Raw genomic sequence first — 19,009 nt, 5'->3', positions numbered from 1 at the left:
TTGTTCAAGGCGTCTGTCAAGACGGGCTGTCAGCACACGACTGTATCATCCAAAATAGAGGATATCATTGCTTCTTCTCTACGTGACACAACCAGACAGCTTAACCTACCGATGCAGAGATCAGCAACCGACTCCCAATACAAGGCCCTTCGTGCAATCCGTCGCCGCGCAGAACGACGACACAGAAGAACGAAATCCCCGTCAGACATATCCGCCTGTCGCCAAGCTCAACGACAAGTTCTTCGGCATCTCTACAAGATTTACAGGCAGCGGTGGAGGACATTCTGCGGATCTCTCGACCCAAGGCAACCTCTATCTAAGATCTGGCGGGTGGTACGAAGTTTGGAGACAATTCCACAACAAAGTCAGCCATTCCGAGCCGTGGCTTTACGTAAAGGTCGGAGAGAAATTTATTGCAGCGTTATCGCGGCAACCACTGATGCTGTGATTGAGACTCTTACCACCATATCGCGCCTCCATCGTCTGATGAGCGCCTCGATGTGCCTTTCACAATGCATGAGCTTGACGCTGCCATTTCTGTTTCCCGACGCTCATCGGCACCAGGACCCGACGGAATCACGCACGCTGCACTCCGCCATCTTGGTACAGAAGCAAGACATATCCTGCTCTCCCACTATAACAACTCGTGGCAGTCCGGACATGTCCCAGATAAATGGAAATGCAGTCGCATTATTGCGTTGCTCAAACCAGGGAAGTGTCCTCATGCCCTTTCCTCCTACAGACCGATCGCCTTAGCCAGCTGCGTCGGGAAAGTAATGGAAAGGATGGTGCTGTCAAGATTAGAGTGGCATCTAGAAAGCAATAATTGCTTTCCTGCATTTATGAACGGCTTTAGAAGAGGACGATCTGCGGTTGACGGTGTAGTCGACTTGATCTCAAATGTTGAAGAGGAATGAAACCGACGCAGACTAGTAGCGGCCGTCTTCCTAGACATTAAGGGCGCCTGCGATAGTGTGCTGCATTATGCGATCCTTGACGCACTGGAAGATTTAGACGTCGGCGGACGACTGTACGCCTGGATCGTAAGTTACCTTAGTGACCGTACCATTCACATGACGACAAGCGACGGAGACACCGATCTACATACTATTCACTGTGGTGTTCCCCAAGGGGGAGTTCTCAGCCAAATTCTGTTCAACGTTACTATGATTGGACTGGCAGCAGAACTTCCCAGCACGGTAAAAGTCAGCGCATATGCGGATGACATATGCATATGGGCGTCTGGAGCTACTCGTCGCAACTGCGTGCTCGACTTCAACGTGCAGTGATGATAACAGCTAAATATCTACGGCGCCAGGGTCTCACTCTTTCCATTGACAAATGCGCAGTGCTTGCATTCACGCGCCAACATGTGTCAAGATACCCTATAACTATTAATGGAACGGCGATACCTACTGTAACGCACCACAAGTTCCTTCGGGTAATCATAGACAGGGATCTATCATGGTCGAGACACGTCGCAGCACTGAATTCAAAATTGAAAAGTTTTGTTCTCGTCCTTCGGACTGTGGCAGGAGCAAGATGGGGCCCAACAGAATCGTCACTTCTTCTACTGTACAATGCGCTGTTTGTCGGATATATACGGTATAGCATGCCGGTGCTCTCAAACATGAGACCGAGCTGTGTGAACACGCTAGAGAGTGTTCAAGCTAAAGGACTGCGAACATGCTTGGGCCTACCACCCTGCACGTCAACGAATGGAACCATCGCGGAAGCTCGGGCTTGTCCCATCAGTGTATACATGCGCTGCGAGCCACTTCGAGTACATCTTCGCCTTTTGACCCGACACAGGCAGCACCCGCTATCAGCACTCCTCGCCACCCACCCAAACTGCAGTTTTTCAAGAGCGATATCACGGCATGAAAACATTCTACCATTAAGGTTTTTTTCCCCGAGATTTCCTGGAACACCTCCGTGGGTCCTGCCTAAACCGCCTGTTAGCCTTGTGATTCTTGGGATTACGAAGAAGTCCCTAGTTTCACCAAATGGCCTCAAACAACTGACCCTACATCACATTTATACAGCGTACGGCGGCACCGTGCACGTGTTCACCGATGGATCTACCACGCTATGTACCTCTGCTGCAGCCTTTGTCATCCCACAAATGGTTATAGCTCGAGGGTACAAAATAGACCACAAGACCACATCAACTGCCGCAGAGCGTGTTGCTATCCGGGAGGCAAAAGATTCATTTCTGGAGAACAACCTCGTACATGGATGATATTCTGCGATGCAAAACCCGCTTTGCAAACTATTAATTGCGTCGTGAGACAAGGTCCATACTGTATTTTAGCCATAGAAATTATGGAGCTTCTTCACGTTGCTTCAACAAATGGCCACCTCGTCACCTTGCAATGGATTCCTGCACACTGCGGCATAATGGAAAACGAAGACACAGACGCCGAAGCTAAAGGAGCCTTGACCAGTGGCCCTGAAGTGAGCATTGCGTTTTCATGGCCAGACACGAACGCCCTGCTTCGGTACGTAATTCGTAACCTCACACTTGAGCACTGGACCAAACAGGAGCGACGACACCGGTGATTACACAAATGGGACCCCGAAATGAGATTCTGTATGCCTCGTAAATTAAAACGACACAACACAAGTATGATTCACCGAATTCGTCTTGGTGTGGCCGTCACAAGACGTTATGCACATATCATCGGCTGCAGTGACACCGGTCCCAACTGTGATCACTGTCAAGTGCCGGAAACACTTGAGCACATATTTTGTACCTGCCCAGCATACGCACACGAACGACAGAAACTGATTTCCTCTACTGAAGGAGTGCATAATAGGCCATTAAATGATGAGGTTGTGTTGGGCCCTTGGCCTGACGCCAACAGCACAACTGTGGTCATAAGAGCGGTCGCAGCTTTCCTACAAGCCACTGGACTGGATGCGCAGCTATAGTACTGCGCCACCTAGACGGGACTGTACATACTCACCTCCCTTACGTACCATCGTCATCCATCATTCTTCTTTCTCCCCTTTCCCCACCCCCGGTGTAGAGTAGCAGGCTAGAGCATGCTATCGCTCAGGCCGACCTCTCTGCCTTTCTACAAATAAATATCTCTCTCTCTCTCCGCGTAGTTGGTGCAAAAAATGCTTTTATTTCATGTAAATAATACAAGACCTTGAGAAAACTTGATAACCTAAAGGCAGACGTTGTAGTCGACGCTCTTCTTCTGGGCAACACACTTGCCAATGAATTCGAAAGGCCCCTTCGCAGACACAGTTGTCTCCCTAACACCGTATTCGTGATTACCGGCGTAAAAATCGTTGCCGTGAAGAAGACTGTTTTTAGGGGCAAAGCTCCTTATGCCGTGGGTCTGTCCTTCCTCCGTTTCTAGGTTTGTTTGCAGTAGCCACCTCTAGTTCGTGAGAAGCGCGCGTTCTGTTATGCAGTCGAAGAAGAAGACGACGTTGACGAGTGACACTCTCTCTTTTGCGTGTTAGCCTGTGCGGCGTTCTTTCTTCTTTACTACGTCTCGTGTTTTCAACGACACCCGAAGACATTTCATAAATAACGCGCCATGAGGCTCCCTCTTGGCACGCCTTATCTTTAGCTCGGAGTCGCCAGATGGAAGACAAGGCTGCGGAACGGAGGGCACGGAAGGCGGCGGCACCACGCGCTCGCCGACAGAATCCTGAGGTGAGAGCCCGCGAGGCCGAAGCTGCACGTCGACGCCGCGAAGCACATTCCGCCGCTCGAGCCTGCGAAGCCGAAGCTGCTCGACAAGCTGCACGGCTGCGGCGAGCAGACCCCGCCCTTCGAGCCCGCGAGGCTGAAGCTGCTCGACAAGCTGCACGGCTGCGGCGAGAAGACCCCGCCGTTCGAGCCCGCGAGTCCGAAGCTGCTCGACAAGCTGCACGGCTGCGGCGCGAAGACCCCGCCGTTCGAGCCCGCGAGGCCGAAGCTGCATGGCTGCGGCGCGAATCGGATCTTCAAAATGTGAAGGACCGTGAAGCGGCGGAAAGCGCGCGTACCGACAGGCAGAGCCCGAGGCTGTGCGAGCACGTGAAGTGGCTTCAAACGCATCAGGCGGTATCTGCCCGAAGGCGCCGACGCGCGCTTCCAGCGGGACTTCCTTGATAACAGTTTCGGTCATAGTTGCGGTGTGTGCGACAGATTGCGGTTCTCAAACAATCTAGTCACAATATCTTCCATCAAGAAGGACCACGCTCGCGCCAATGAAATCGCCGTGCTCCAGCGCGAGTTCGCCTCGCCCCACTCATCATCATTGAGCACGTGGTTATGCTGTGATTTTTTTTTTTTGTCTCAAGTGTCTTTCACGCGTTGAGTTCTGTGGAATCCGAACAATAACGCGCACTGCTCGTTCCGTAATGTCACTGCAAAGAGCGCCCGCAACGTGTCACGGCGGGATCACGCGCGCGGCCGGTACTGCTGGTACTGACTGTCCTAGCGCCGCAGCGCCCCCGTACCAGCTGTCGAGGCTTATAGTGCATAGCCTGGCTGCGTACTCCCGATGGGCAAGCTGCGCATCTCGTAGCTAGACGTGTCGGTCGACGAAGTGTACGAGTGGTGACACGTCCGTGCTTCGATGTACCAACCTTTGCGCAATTTAGTGCAAACTGCCCGCAATTTTCGGGGGCCTTGTCACCCTGTCATCATCGACTTCTGACGCCGTTTATGGGGTCAGTTGTCGATGATAATGGGGTCAGTTGTCGTGCTAGTAAACAGCTACGCGTTTGAACGCTTCGACATTTAACTGACTCTCAATCACAAAACATACGTTTTGTGATTACATGTGTATTCTATGTATACACTCGATATATCTTTTTTTTTGCTTTTTATCCATGACACGTTCTTTGTAGCTCCTGTATTGCGCATTCATTAACATAGAATATATGTTTGTTCTTATGCAATTTCTTTGTATTTAACCATATTATGACTTGTTAAAAGTACTCTTTTGAATATCTTTACTGTATGTATGCCCTTTCTGCAAAAATCCCCGCTGGGATTTGCAGTACGTGTGAAATAAGATAAACAAACATACATCGTAAGTTTTGATCCATCTATGATTGAAAGATAACTACATTAGCCGCTGATGTAACATACAAGACTGTCTACTGAACATTTCGAACATTACCCCTCTGCGATAGCGGTAGCTTCCCGCAACGTTATACTCGAAGTATTGAACATCACCGCAAAAATGAGTATCGAAACAATCATATCTGCTCTTAATATTCCACCAGCACTGCTACAGGGATAATTTTTATGTTGTTTGTTTACTTTCAGATTATACCATATTATATTAATACCTACCTGATGAACGTGCCAGGATTTTCTGGATTATTTCTTGCTGGTATCGTCAGCGCCGCCACAAGGTACCAAGTAAAACACGGATTCTTGTGGAGAAATGTGCCTTGTTTTAACGCCATTTTATTATCTGTTTCTCCGTGTCAGAAAACCTGAGAAATACACTTAAACTCTTTTGCCATTCACCTATTATCAGTGTTGTAAGCGTTATCAAAGAAAAGTAACTAAATACGTCACTCGTTACACTGACAAAAACATTACGCGTTACCGCCCTACATTACCTACAAAAAAAAACGCAATGCGTTACCGCTACACCGTTAGAAAAGAAAAAGTAACGCACGTTACTTCTGCCATTTTTCCGTTACCAGAAATTTCAGTCAGTGCGTCTTTGCTGCAGGAACCTGAAATAACCCTTTTATAAAACTCATATTTATATTTTCCGTAAAACCTTCAGCCCAAACAACAATTTTCCGTGAAATACCGATATAATAATAATAATAATTGTAGGGGTTCAACGTCCCAAACCACGATTTGATTGACTATGAGAGACGCCGTAGTGGAGGGATCCGGAAATTTTGACCACCTGGGGGTTTTTAACATGTATCTAAATCTAAGTACACGGCCCTACAGCATTTTCCCCTCCATCGATTGCGCGACCTGCGGGTCAGGAGTCGAGCACTAGACCACAGTGGCGGGTGAAATGCCTTTGTAACGAGAATACGTTGCAAAAATGTGCCCAATCTCCGCAATATCATTGTGGCCTAAGCTTTCTCGTGGACTTACATGGACTTTCTGGCAAACGTACAAGAGACGGCTTTTCCCTCTATGCCACATGGTGGATGCATTCTTCTCAATGCTACATTAAACACAAAGTGAGATGACACCATCACCAACGCTTTCCCACAAAAAAAAAAAACAAGAACAAAAAAAATTACAGCATATCCATGGGCGAATGATGAAGAGCTTGGGCGAAGCTCCTGAAGCAATCATGGTCTCGGGATCGGCTTCTCGGTGAGCGCGTTCCGCAGTGGCGTCCCTGGCGCGCACCGTCCCGGGATCCGCCTGGCTGCCGCCGAGCGAGCGCCCGCCGCTGCGCATCGTTCATGCTCCACCAACGATCCGACACGTACGGCGACGATCCAGGAGAATGAGAGAAGCGCCCGCTCCCTGCGCATCCCCACGCAGCCCGCGCAGCAGCCAATCGGAGAGCAGCCGCACTTCTAGCGCCATCTAGTGTCGATTCACACAAGCGCCATACTGAACACAATTCTAATGGCCCAAGGCCATCTAGGAAATGAGACTAGAAATGGTGATGACGACACATATTGTGTACAGCGCCATCTAGAATATCGTCCCTGAACTGCAGTTTCTATGTACTTCTATGAGACAGCGCCATCTGCCGTTTACGCCGGACAGAGATACTGCCGTTTACGCCGGACAACGGAGACGTGACAAGGTTAGACTAAGAGAAGCCACGCCCCTAAAATTGGGGGAAGCTTATGCTTCGCCCTTAAGAGTTGAACGCGATAGTGATCTCCAGCCCCATCCTCATCGTGCTCTCTTTCGCTTGTCATTATGGTAAATCGCCCGGCCTCACACACACGCACAAACACACTATCGACATACGTATACTAAATGTAAAGGTTTCCGCCCTCTTCAACAGCACTTTTATGACAACACTGTACCCGCTACATGTGTGTAACAGAATGCGCGCACTAATGTGTATGCACTTTGTAATGGGTGGCCGGCTTTAAACCACCAATTCTTTATGCAGTTCACATGGTCTGGCGCCCGGTGGCAATATACGCTTATACCCCGTTTTACTGTGATATTACATCTCGTACTGTGACACCTGTACACAGTACACGTATGTTTCTGAAGCATTAAAGGTAATTTCAGTGCAGTTTATAGGGGTTACTTTGTAATGAACAGATCCGCGCGTGCGAAAGTGCCCCGTCTTTGGATCACACAGCGCACTAGAGGGGTGTAGTTACTCGCTACTAGCGCTACGCAGCAGCCCTAACAGTCAGAGCTGTGACCCCTAACCCGTGGTTCGCGTTGAGTCGCGACCACGGCGGGTTTCAGGCCAGTGGTAACAGAGACGAGTTCTTTGCCTGACAACAGTTTATTGTGCCAAAAGCGCCACCAACGCAACAAAATACAAGGTAGGAACGAAGTGGCGGAGAAGTTCCGCACGACAACGTCAAAACAACAACAAAATGGGAAGCACACGAGATTGAGAGCGATAAGGTACGACTCAACCCTCGTGGCTTCGCAGTCCGGCCCTGAGGCAGTAAGTTACCTCACAATAGACCGGGCGTTGCGCAGGGGGTGATGGCGTCTGGGTGGCTCCCGACTCCGCTGCTCGAGTCGAAAGACGAGGCGGTCCCCAAGGAAGCGGCGCGCGTTCCTTGGGTCTGGAGAGGAGTCTCTCCAGAAAAGGGCAAAGAGAGAAAACGGGGCATCTCGACTTCTGCCAGGGAGCAGGGCGCGAAGGGCTGCGGGAGCGGCACGTGCCCTCTCCCACGCAACCCCCCTCGCCACTGCGCGTACAAACGTAGCGCGAAGCCGAGGTGCCGCCGCGTTGAAGACAATGGGTTGCGTGTGCAACCCCACAAGTTCCAAGCAATTAAGCGGCACTGTGGCAGAACCTGCTTGCCCTGCAGACGGCCTGGGTTCGATTCTCACACGAACCTAAGATTTTTATCTTATATATTTTACACAAGATGATTTTTCGCTCAAAACCAGCGACGCCGACGCCGATACCGGAATTTCTGCGCAATGAGCTCTTTAACGCTATTGCGTTAGAACATTACTACTTGCCACAAAATCGCAGTGATTTGGCGGTGTGCCTCTGCTAACAAAAAAGACTCGCAAAATTTGTAGCAGTTAAGAAATGCTTAAGTGACATGCTTTAAAAAACATGGCTGCACATAAAAAAGAATTTTTTTTTTCGCTTTAACCAATGTATTTAATGAAAAAAAAGCAGCGAGCGTCTACGAGAGGGTGTTCAAGGTCAGCCTCGCTCGCTCAGGAATTTTATAACCAAGACGCTAGCCGCAGCTGCACATAGAAAGAAGCAATGTTTATTTTGAAAACGAAGTTGATAGACAGAGCTGGTGTGCTTTAGGGACGAGTTTCTACTAACTACAGCTCCTTCTTGAATTCAAGCAACAGCTGCAGTTTATAGCTGTCATCAGACAGCCGGCCTTGTAATTTGCTCCCCGTCGCAATTTGCCCTGTGCAACAGACCAACTTCGCGCGCGGTCGCTTTGTTCCCCGCTGGTGAGCCAAGAGCAGTCCACCGTTGCGGCAAAAGAACGTCAGAGCGAGCTCTACAAAAGTGGCACTTACGAGACGAAGGGGTGATGTGCCAAATTCCCGGTGTTATTGTAACAAAAAGTAACCGATAACTTGACAACTCACATTGCCAAAAAATGTTAACCAAGGTACGTTACCAGTTACAGTTCCAAGATAGTAACAGGTGCTTTACTTAGTTATTAAAAAATAATAAACAGTTCCACTAACATGAAACATGGGAAGGTGGAGGAGCGAAGCACCGGTGTTTCCGATAGGGACACGTCAATAGCAGTGAGAGGAGGACAGCGACTTCTCATTGCAACCGTCAGCGTCGCAAATAGCCTCCATCGGAGAAACAGAGCTTTTCCTGAGCTAACGCGCTGTCTTATTTTCCACTTGCTTAACCGTGGCCAGCACCTCGCCAAAAAAATAGACGAGGCGTTGCCATGACGGATGATAACAGGAGACACTGTGACGGGCTACGACGACAGGAGACGCCGACAGCCCGAGCGCATAAGGTGCTTCGCTTTTAAATGTAACGCATTGCCGGTAACATCGTTACTTTTAACGCACTCCTGCCGACGCTGCTTCTAATTCTTTTTTGCTTGTGGCTGCCGCTTTCGCGTGAAGTCACAGCTGCCAACGTTTCCACGACGTGGTGAGCCATTTATTGCGAAATTCGTATCAGCCGACATTCGTCGACATTCAAATAAATAAATAAATAATTAAATAAATAAATAAATAAGCGCGGCAGCAACTTACCCACACTGCTACTCATGCCAGGGACAGGCACATAAACACATCCCAATGGCCTTACGCGAGGGTATGCGGAAAATGAAGTAATATAAAGCTGAGCAAGCCGTATTAGAAAAATGAAGGAACAAAACATATTTTTCCAATATATTAGGGTTCTACAATTTCTCTTAGGCATTCAAGGTTTCACCACAGATTTCTATATATTTCTCTGTAAGCTATTTGAATTATCGATATTTCTAATAAACGAATGAAAATGTTAGACATTTCATTCATACTGTTCGTTCGTTTTCAGTCCGCCAACTTGTCAGCGCGTAAGAAACATTACTTTCCTTATGGCAGAAAAGACCTCCAGCCCTGCTGTGTAACCTGATATGGACTTACTGGAATATTCACTTGCAGATGTCACCCATAAAAAATCAATAAATAAAGCGCCTATGCTGTGGCTGGAGTCGAACCAAAGTACCGCGCCAGGGAGTCGAGGGGTTGACGAATGAGTGGCGCAGTCGCTTGCAAATTGCTTTGCAACGCTTCCTGACCATCAGCGAGTCAAGACTTTAGCTACAGTCTCGTATTGTCGTCCTAAGTGTCAAGTCGCGCCAGTTGCGCAGCCAGTCTTGCACGCTCGCTTTTATATAATATAGCCTGGAGCTACTGCGCAGAGCAGCAGTTGCGTCCTACTGCAGTCGCCACGCGTCGTGCAGTGTCAGATGTGCTGCACCACCCACTGAAAAAGCTTTCGTAGTACTACATACTGCATAAGCTGGCCTGACGCTTCGATGTAGCGAGTTTTGTGCTCTGCTTACGATGTGCCGACCAATACTCACGGAGGCAAAGAGCGAGCCAGGCGGCAGCGGCGGCTGTAACATGGTAACGTCACGCTCAACATAACGCGGTGTGGAGAAGAGCACGAGACGCGGCTCTCCGTCAACGCCAGGCGAACACTGCGGCTGATGCTCTGGAAAGTGACCCTAACGGCCTTCGGCCAGAAGGGACACCAATGTATAGCGTTATATCAGTTTCAACGAGCAAATTAACGTTCTAGAATGCTTATGGTCGTGAATAATGCCACCATTGTTTCAATCTTAGGAAAGGAATTGGAGGGAAAAGTTAATGAGTGCTCCTAGAGGTATGCGGCTAGCTTGATAGATAGATAGATAGATAGATAGATAGATAGATAGATAGATAGATAGATAGATAGATAGATAGATAGATAGATAGATAGATAGATAGATAGATAGATAGATAGATAGATAGATAGATAGATAGATAGATAGATAGATAGATAGATAGATAGATAGATAGATAGATAGATAGATAGATAGATAGATAGATAGATAGATAGATAGATAGATAGATAGATAGATAGATAGATAGATACTGTGAAAGCGCCTTTGGTTTGGTAAAAGACGTTCCGGGTTTCTTGTTCGAATGCAAGTTTTCGCACACGATACTCCTCTCGCTATTCCGCGAAATAGAGTAGGGCTTTGAAGGTAACTGAGTGACTGTGGACACAGTGGTAACGTCGATATTTCTCGGCTGAACGTTAATACGTCTTTGTTTCTTGCCTCTTCCTTTACTTCTCTTGAAGCACAGTGTCCTCGACAATAAATTCCCAAGCTGCTATTCTATACGTTGACGTCATTGCACGTCGTTTCAAAAACGCTGAGAAACATGTGCTGCTGATTACACGTGGAACAGGTAAGAGAAACATTGTGACCAATCTCAATGCATACATGCTGTTTAAAATCGAGGTTATGTGCGCTATCTTCTTCTCTTATCGTCAATGTCAGTTTCCCCAGCGCCGCTGCCATCCGTACATCACCCTACAACATTACTTGCCACGGGAATCAGTGCAGTGCCTTACAAACCGTGGAATATATACTTTTGAATTATCCACTCAGGTTACACTGATGAAATGATTTGTTTCGGGCGCTGCTTAATACGAATCACTTGTCCAAGGAGGCCACAGGGCGTCAGGTCTGACTAGCTGGTTCTATAAGAGTTATCGACGGCCCTATGCCTGCTTCAAACCATCTTCGGAGACGAAGTCTGTCACCAGACTTCTTGAATTCATGGGGCTTAACTGACAGGTTTCATGATGACGTCATTAGCAGCCGTGTATTGCCTTGGCTGACCGATTAAAAAAAACCAAATGTGGTGTTTCTATCAGGTCTGCATGGTAATATCATTAGAACACATTTTCTTCGTTTTCATAGTGCCCTCTTCCTAACTTTTTTTTTTCCCAAGCCGCCTTTCTGCTTCGGAATGGTTCCCCGATAAAGTGCAGCGCGTGTGCATCTGCACACGCCCTGGATACATTCTACAATTTTATGAAAGACCTCGCTTTTTTTCATTTATGACATTCAAATGAAATGTTCAAACAGGCGACACCTATCCCGTAATATTTGAACAAATGTAAATCGCTAGATTTTCAGCCAAGATAATTGACCAAGAAGAATGATAAGAACTTAGGTACGTACTAGTAAAGAGATAATTTTACGTGATACAACCCCTGCTTCGCCAATTGTACGTCAAGGATTTTGAATGCTAAAAATAGATGTAAGGGCAACAGCTTAACGATTCATTTCGAGGCATAAATACACAAAGGGCATCTCTTGCGATGTGTTACAACGTAAGTCGAGACGTTTTAGGAGCAGGGAAGGCTGTTAACATTTCATAGTTGAATTTCAATTAACATTTGCTGTTAACATTTCAATTTGGCCATAGATATTCCTCCTGAAGGTACAAAATTCAAGCGCAAATACTAGTCAAACCATTTTCATTTTCAGTCTGAAAACTCAAATCACCTCAAACTTGTTAACACAAAGGATGTTCGGCTTCATTTCAGCTCTTGGTTTGGGCATAATAGTGACGTTATACAGCACGCTATGCGCGCGCATGGGATCTGTCACGAGGGTAAGTGCATGTATATCTTCATTTAAAAAAGCAACGGAGCCTTCTTATAAATGCATTCTTTCGCTCTAAAAGCATTTAGTAACACATATATATATATATATAGTGTAGTGACGAGAAGCGCCAACGTAGCTTGGGCCTGATGCTCGGCTAGCGGGAAGAAGAGAAGGACGAAGTGTCAGAATAAGAACAGCCGGCCCGCAGCAAGGGTGCTGTCTCTGTTCTCTTCTTCCTTACAATGGCGCAGTCGCCGAAAACGAAGTGTTATGTACCTGCTTCTTCGTCCATGGCAGCCGCCAAGGTACAGCCGCAGTAAGCGCGGCTTGAGGAAGGCGTCCAGGCCTCCTCGGCACTTGCTCACCTGCCGCCAGTGCCACCACCATTCAGGGACGGCGTCTAGGCCTCCCGACGACTCCGCACCATTTCAACGACGCCGTGATACCTGTTCATGAGCAGGGACACCGTCCACGCGTCCTTGACCATGAATTCATCCGCTCTGAGGACCGGGACCGCCGCGTACACCATGGACACCACCCATGGCTCCTCGGGCGCCTCAACGGACAACGGCGCGGAACTCTTGCGTGTCCTCACAGAACTCTGTCGTCAACACCACGCCGTGAGGACGACGTCTTCGGGTGGGTTGAGTCCATCAACTCGCTCGGCACCTACCACGCCTGGTCGGACCATCAAAAATGGCTGATTGCCATCGACCACCTTCGCGATGCCGCCAAGGCATGGCATGCCTACGAAGGCGTCCGGCAGCGATCCTGGTCGGAGTGGTGTGCAAAGTTGACGAATCTTTTTCGCCCGCTTTTTGATGCCGACGACCCCCTGCCTACCGACCCACTGTCTACCGCGGATGGGAGCTGTGAGACGCACAATCCCGACGGTGTCGCTCGGGCCCCCACCACCATGCCCTCTCTCGGTGACCGAGATCGTGAAGGGCACGGCGCAGTTGTGCCCGTGGTAAACAACGTGCCCACTCTCGGAGGTAGAGCTCATTTCGGGCGACACGTCGATGATTCATCAGTTCCCTCCAGCCCCATGACAGACAACAACACCAACCTGAAGACACAGCAGTTGGCGATGCCGCCTCCAAGCTCGACAGCACTTGGGCACATGGAGGCGTGGGCCCCTGTCGTGCAGGACGAGCCACGATTCTACGGACCTCTCCAGTCTACGAATGCCTGTAACAGCAAGGCCTACGCTGGACCGCTCCACAAAGTAGACCTCTCCAGTGATGCCAACAAGATCGGCCCTGACCAGTCTCAGCCATATGTCCAAACGCCGCAGTTATTGGACGAGCGCGCGGACGCTCATCATTTACTGAACGATGTCTCCTTAGAGGTGCCTATCCCGGTTGAGGTGACAGTCATCGATGACTTGTCCGGCCAGACCAAATCTCCTGATGGCAACACTGCTTTCCAGCGGGACAGCTGGAATGCACGCAGCACATCAAGACCCGCCAGCTCGACCACCTTGAAGAGCACTACAGTGACAATGCTGCAAGACCATGGGCTGCGTCGCAGCTGCTCACCTCGGGAAATCCCGCACTCGCTGACGCAGAAGCCTCGCTGTACACCTTGGTGCAGCTCGACCAAGCACGAAGAGTTCCAAGTGATCCGCCACTCGACACTTCCGCGATTTGCGCATCTTGTGTCTTCATCAGTTCCGCGTGTTCTGCTATTTTCAGAACGGCGACGGGACAAAGCTCAGCACTTTGGGGTGGCCCTGCGACCATGTCGAAGTAGTCAAGGCCGCCCGCCAGAACCGTCGCTAAAGAAATTTCAGGTGAAGTATCATCACGACCGGGAACTACGACTACAATGAACCCGCCAATTTTGTCCGCCAGAGGAGAATGAAGCAACTTTCCAAGCAAAATCGCAGCGTGGCCGAGGACGACCGCCGCGGCACAGCCAATGTCGTCCACCAGAGCCATCATCGGCAGAGTAAAGCCAAGCCCCAGCGTCCACAGCGACAGAGCCAGCACCGACCACCAGAGTCATCTTCGGCAGCTTTGCTCATTCGCAGTCATGGCCGAGTGTAGTGACGAGAAGCGCCAACGTAGCTTGGGCCTGATGCTCGGCTAGCGGGAAGAAGAGAAGGACGAAGTGTCAGAATAAGAACAGCCGGCCCGCAGCAAGGGTGCTGTCTCTGTTCTCTTCTTCCTTACAATATATATATATATATATATAGCAATAAAGTGCCCTATTGAAAATTTATCCACCATGTGGGATGGTGGATTCCACCATCCACCATTATGGTGGATTATGGTGCTGAAAGATGGTGGCACATGGTGTATGCTGGCGTATGATGGATGCTGGGAATAGCGGAGCGTAAAACGGCTCTACAGCGTCGGGACCATCGTGATTAGCTGTTACACATAAATAATTGTATAGAAGGCGATGTAGAAAGCATTAGTACAAAAAAAGAAAAAAAAAAGCCGTATGCAAAAAAAAAAACTGCCGCCACCCGGAGTCGAACGTGCGACCCACTCCGGTACATCCATCTGCACTTTCTGCATTTCGATGAAACGAGAGACACATTCGCGAAAGTAATCGCGAACAGGTCTGACTTCCACGCTGACAGTTGCTTTGAGTTCTGCACAATGACTAGTCAACATACGAATACACCGTTTGGCTTCAGCTTTGTATGTCTCATACTGGACACAGACGCGATCTTCACATCGTACTAAAATTTGCATAGTTATTAAACGCGAACAAACTGCTGCCGGTAACGAATGGCACGTCGATAATGGCAACAGCGCTAACTTTCTTGTAGAATTCACAACATAACTCCAAAAAAAGTGTCAAGTGGACCGAGGAGCGGGTATAGTGAACCGAATGTTACAGCTAAGTTTAATTGCCGTTTCTCGCTTTTTCCAAAGGGCGACATGTGCAGAGGCTTTATGTCGACTCAAATCTCATTCGATAAATACGCGCGTACAGTTGATTGAGTATTGTGATGCTGTTTTCGCGCAACCTACAGCGCAGCCGTGCCAGCGCACTGATCTGACGCGGTATCATTAGCTACAACTGCAGACCAGCTCGGCCAAACGCAAGTGCAGTGCGCGGGAAAAATATGCCATCATATTGGTTCAGTAAGGCGTTCGAATTGACAAGTCTATGTTCTCGCATACGTGTCAGAGAAGCGCCGGCGAGTGCGACCGGCGGCGGTTGGTGAGCGGAGGCGTTTGCTGGAAGCGCGTCGCATCTATGCTGATCGCTTCTTGTGGGGACACCGTACACAAGAAAAAAACGCTTCATTTAGGTTAGCCGATGCCACAGCTGTGCTGTAAAGTCATTCGTACTCATCGGAATCGTGTATCCTGAAACCCAGAAGTGCCGATAACGGTAAGCTATGCCTAACCTTTGGTGGCAATCATGGTGGTAGAATATGATGGTGGAAGTGATACTTGGTCGGGCTTATCTCGACGCAGGCCGAAGGTAAAAGTTTGTGCATTTTAGCTTCGCACGCATTTCCACTGTTACCTTAAAGTGCCGCTGAGGTAAGTGAGTGTGCAAGAATTGCCAGAGTTGCGTTTCTAGCGTGACGGTATCAAGCGGCGGCTGTTTGCTGGTCTACCCGCTGGAAGGGCTCATTTACTTTTCGGCAACTGCGCGCCGATGTAACACAGATACTGTCGCTGTTCACACCGACACTTCTAGACTTGTAAACATCGCAATGGAGCAGCACATCCGGATGTAAACCTGATAAGTACGTGCGTAAAATGTAAACATTCACGGCTGCTGTGCTCCACAAATCTTGAGGCGGTTACGCCGCATGAATAAAAAAAAAACGTGCTGAAAAGCTTAATGATCGGCGTTGGCTTCTTTGAACCCGGCCGCGGCGGCTGCATTTTTGATGGAGGCGAAAATGTTTGAGGCCCGTGTACTTAGACTTAGGTGCACGTTAAAGAACCCCAGGTGGTCGAAATTTCCGGAGCCCTCCACTACGGCGTCTCTCATAATCATATCGTGGTTTTGGGACGTTAAAACCCCAGATATTATTATTAAACATATTTTTCTACACATTGAACAGCAAAACATTAGAAGTGACAGTGATTTCACATAATGTCACGTGCACTTCCATCATGCCACCGTCATCCAGCTTGTTCACCAAGCCATCCACCGAAACACGTTTTGCTCGCCACCATCAGCCAGCATTTTCCACTTAACACCAAAAAAAGCTCGCCACCACCACCACCATCTGCCACCATTTTTCCACTCTCGCCACCATCAGCCAGCATTTTCCACTTAACACCAAAAGAAGCTCGCCACCATCATCACCATCTGCCACCATTTTTCCACTCTCGCCACCATCAGCCAGCATTTTCCACTTAACACCAAAAGAAGCTCGCCACCACCACCGCCATCTGCCACCATTTTTTCCACTCTCGCCATCATCAGCCATTATGAGCACCACAGTTTCCACCACATCCACCATTGTTTCCACCTTGTCCACCAAGAATTCCAGCATCCACCAACCCACGATTTTCAATAGGGTAGTATTATGATTTTGGTACATATCATCCTATGTCACTTTCCTGAACACCAAAAATTCGGTGGCGTGAAATAATTATTTAGAGATGTACACGAATGAAATAGCGGTCATCTGATCATGATGCAGAATGTTAGTGAAACGCTACGACGAATAACGAGGTGAAGCCTTCCGCGCAGTGTTCAATAAATTGGCCATCATATATTGAATACACAGGCGTTATTGTATTAACGTTTTCATTCACATTCACAATCAGCTCTATTATTATCATTCAACTCCTGGAAATGTTCATTTTGATTAATCACGGGGCCGCATTTTGTAGGCGTTAAGTACCCTGCAAACCATTTGCAGGGTTTCTGCATCTTATGCAAGTTCGCGCAGTCCCCGTTTTTTGAGTCCTGAAACGTGACCCCGTTTCAACGGCGAAGATAAGGATTGATAACGATATAGAGAACGAAAAATAATTGAAGTTAGTGACAAAAAGTTATAGTAAAATAGTACAGACTGTATATAGGCAATGCAAGTAATAATTGCGATCTCCAATTAGCATCGCTTTCAACTCAGAAGAGTTCCTGTGCGTCCGCATGAAACACACCGACACAAATTACATTAAAGCGGTTACGTTCGCCATCTCTCTGAGAGACGGTGAAGGTACTCTAGCGAGCACAAGTAGGCGACCTTTAGTATAATTGCCTTGCTGAACAAACTCAACCAACATTTCGACTTTCAGGTGTCTCTTGCTTCAGTAGACCGCCAATGCACCTTTGTTAGCCGACGCAAGTACTGAAGAGAAAATAAAAACGAAATACAAACGAGATGGTGGGACGCATGGTTTTTCCTAAGATTTGTCTTGAAAATTACGCATAATCGCGGCAGGTCAACAGAGCAGTTGAATATTTTTCATTAGGTCTTAACGTAGTCAGCCCAATTATTATATTCAGTTTGGTGCCACTGGCACCCAACACTTTTCACGAAGGTATACCTTTTTTTATAGCCATTCGATTCGGAGCACAGAGCAGGAAATGCATGGAACAAGCTGTGCTGAAAACGCGACACCTAAGAACAACTAAACGCTTCTGAAGTATCAAAAGGTACCCTAGACATTCATTAGTTGGTTAGAAATATTAATCTAAGCTCGAGGATGCGGGTTCGATTCGCGGACCGCAACCACACCGAAGTGCAAGCACACCCGTTTACTCACATTTAAGCGAACGTTTCAAAAGGCCACATGGTCAAAATAGTTCACCACTAGAATAAAGCTACATACCGCTATGCATTTGTACATTATTTGCAAGTGGAAACGCGCGCTCGTATTTGAGGCTACTTGAAGGATTGGGCGAGAACATCATAATTCATCAGAACTGGTCGAAATTCTTGAGAGATTTTACTTGCACTGTTTGGTTCTCTGTTGTGGTATTATGAGTTGTTCGCTTCATAGTATGCACTTGCGTTCGCAAGATCTACTTTGACTCAAGCAACGAATGAGTTGGCTTAACCATGCGCGACATAACTTCTGCGATGCTGCAAATAGCACTGTCCTACCACCATTCCAAGAACACTATCCAAGCGCTGTCTTCCGCACCTTCCAACGCATCCATAGAAAATCTTGAAAAAGAGAAAAATACATAATAAAGGGAAAACGCGAATACGTTACCCATGCGTCAAAACAAAATTTACTGCGCTAATATACGAAGCATGGGAGGCAGACATATAGGAATAGAGTTACTCGGAATGACTCGGTCGCTATCGTAACATATCCCCAAGCAGAAAATCTTGATAAGGCAATGAAAGTCTACCATTTTATACAGAAACCATTGTGGTTTCGATTAGGCCATGCTGCTTCAAATATCTTAGTGCTGTCCTGCTGTGCAAAATGTCGCTGGTTCTCTTTTAAATTGTGCCAACATAATTCTATAGCACACCTGCATTTGAGAAATTTACTGTAACCTACTTCAGCTTCGATTTCTTCAATGCCAAAAACTCATTCCTAGCTTTCTTAAAAACTGATAACTCGTTCATCGACTTTTCATACTTATCGCCGAATGCAGTAGACTAAGCGTAAGTAAGCATGAGAGCCGACTGTCGTGTGTATCGCAAATGTGTTGGGAGGACGCGTGTTTTTATCTCACTTTGCAGCCTTTTTGGTTCGTTGCCTCCTAGCTTCATATGACTATAAATATACATATGCGGATATATTCCATGCAGTGTCTTGGCGCAGTTCACAAATATATTTTC

The 19,009-nt window shown here is 47.9% G+C and overlaps 1 protein-coding gene across 2 annotated transcripts in view; it reads left to right on the top strand.

Annotated features, from left to right (window-relative positions):
* LOC119395984 (sodium-dependent multivitamin transporter) overlaps positions 1 to 19,009 on the top strand; it is a 93,820-nt gene that overhangs the window by 71,609 nt on the left and 3,202 nt on the right. Inside the window, exons 8-10 of one of the 2 annotated variants that reach the window (XM_049416850.1) lie at positions 5,285 to 5,373; positions 10,950 to 11,059; positions 12,210 to 12,277. In XM_049416850.1, coding sequence (XP_049272807.1) covers positions 5,285 to 5,315 — 31 coding nt within the window. In that variant the 3' untranslated portion in view covers positions 5,316 to 5,373; positions 10,950 to 11,059; positions 12,210 to 12,277. The remainder of the gene's footprint in view (positions 1 to 5,284; positions 5,374 to 10,949; positions 11,060 to 12,209; positions 12,278 to 19,009) is intronic. The other variant, XM_049416851.1, reaches the window with a different exon arrangement.

This window comes from Rhipicephalus sanguineus, chromosome 6 (genome assembly GCF_013339695.2).
Source record: "Rhipicephalus sanguineus isolate Rsan-2018 chromosome 6, BIME_Rsan_1.4, whole genome shotgun sequence".
Classification (NCBI taxonomy): Eukaryota; Metazoa; Arthropoda; class Arachnida; order Ixodida; family Ixodidae; genus Rhipicephalus; species Rhipicephalus sanguineus.
This window is presented reverse-complemented; position numbering and strand designations above follow the sequence as displayed.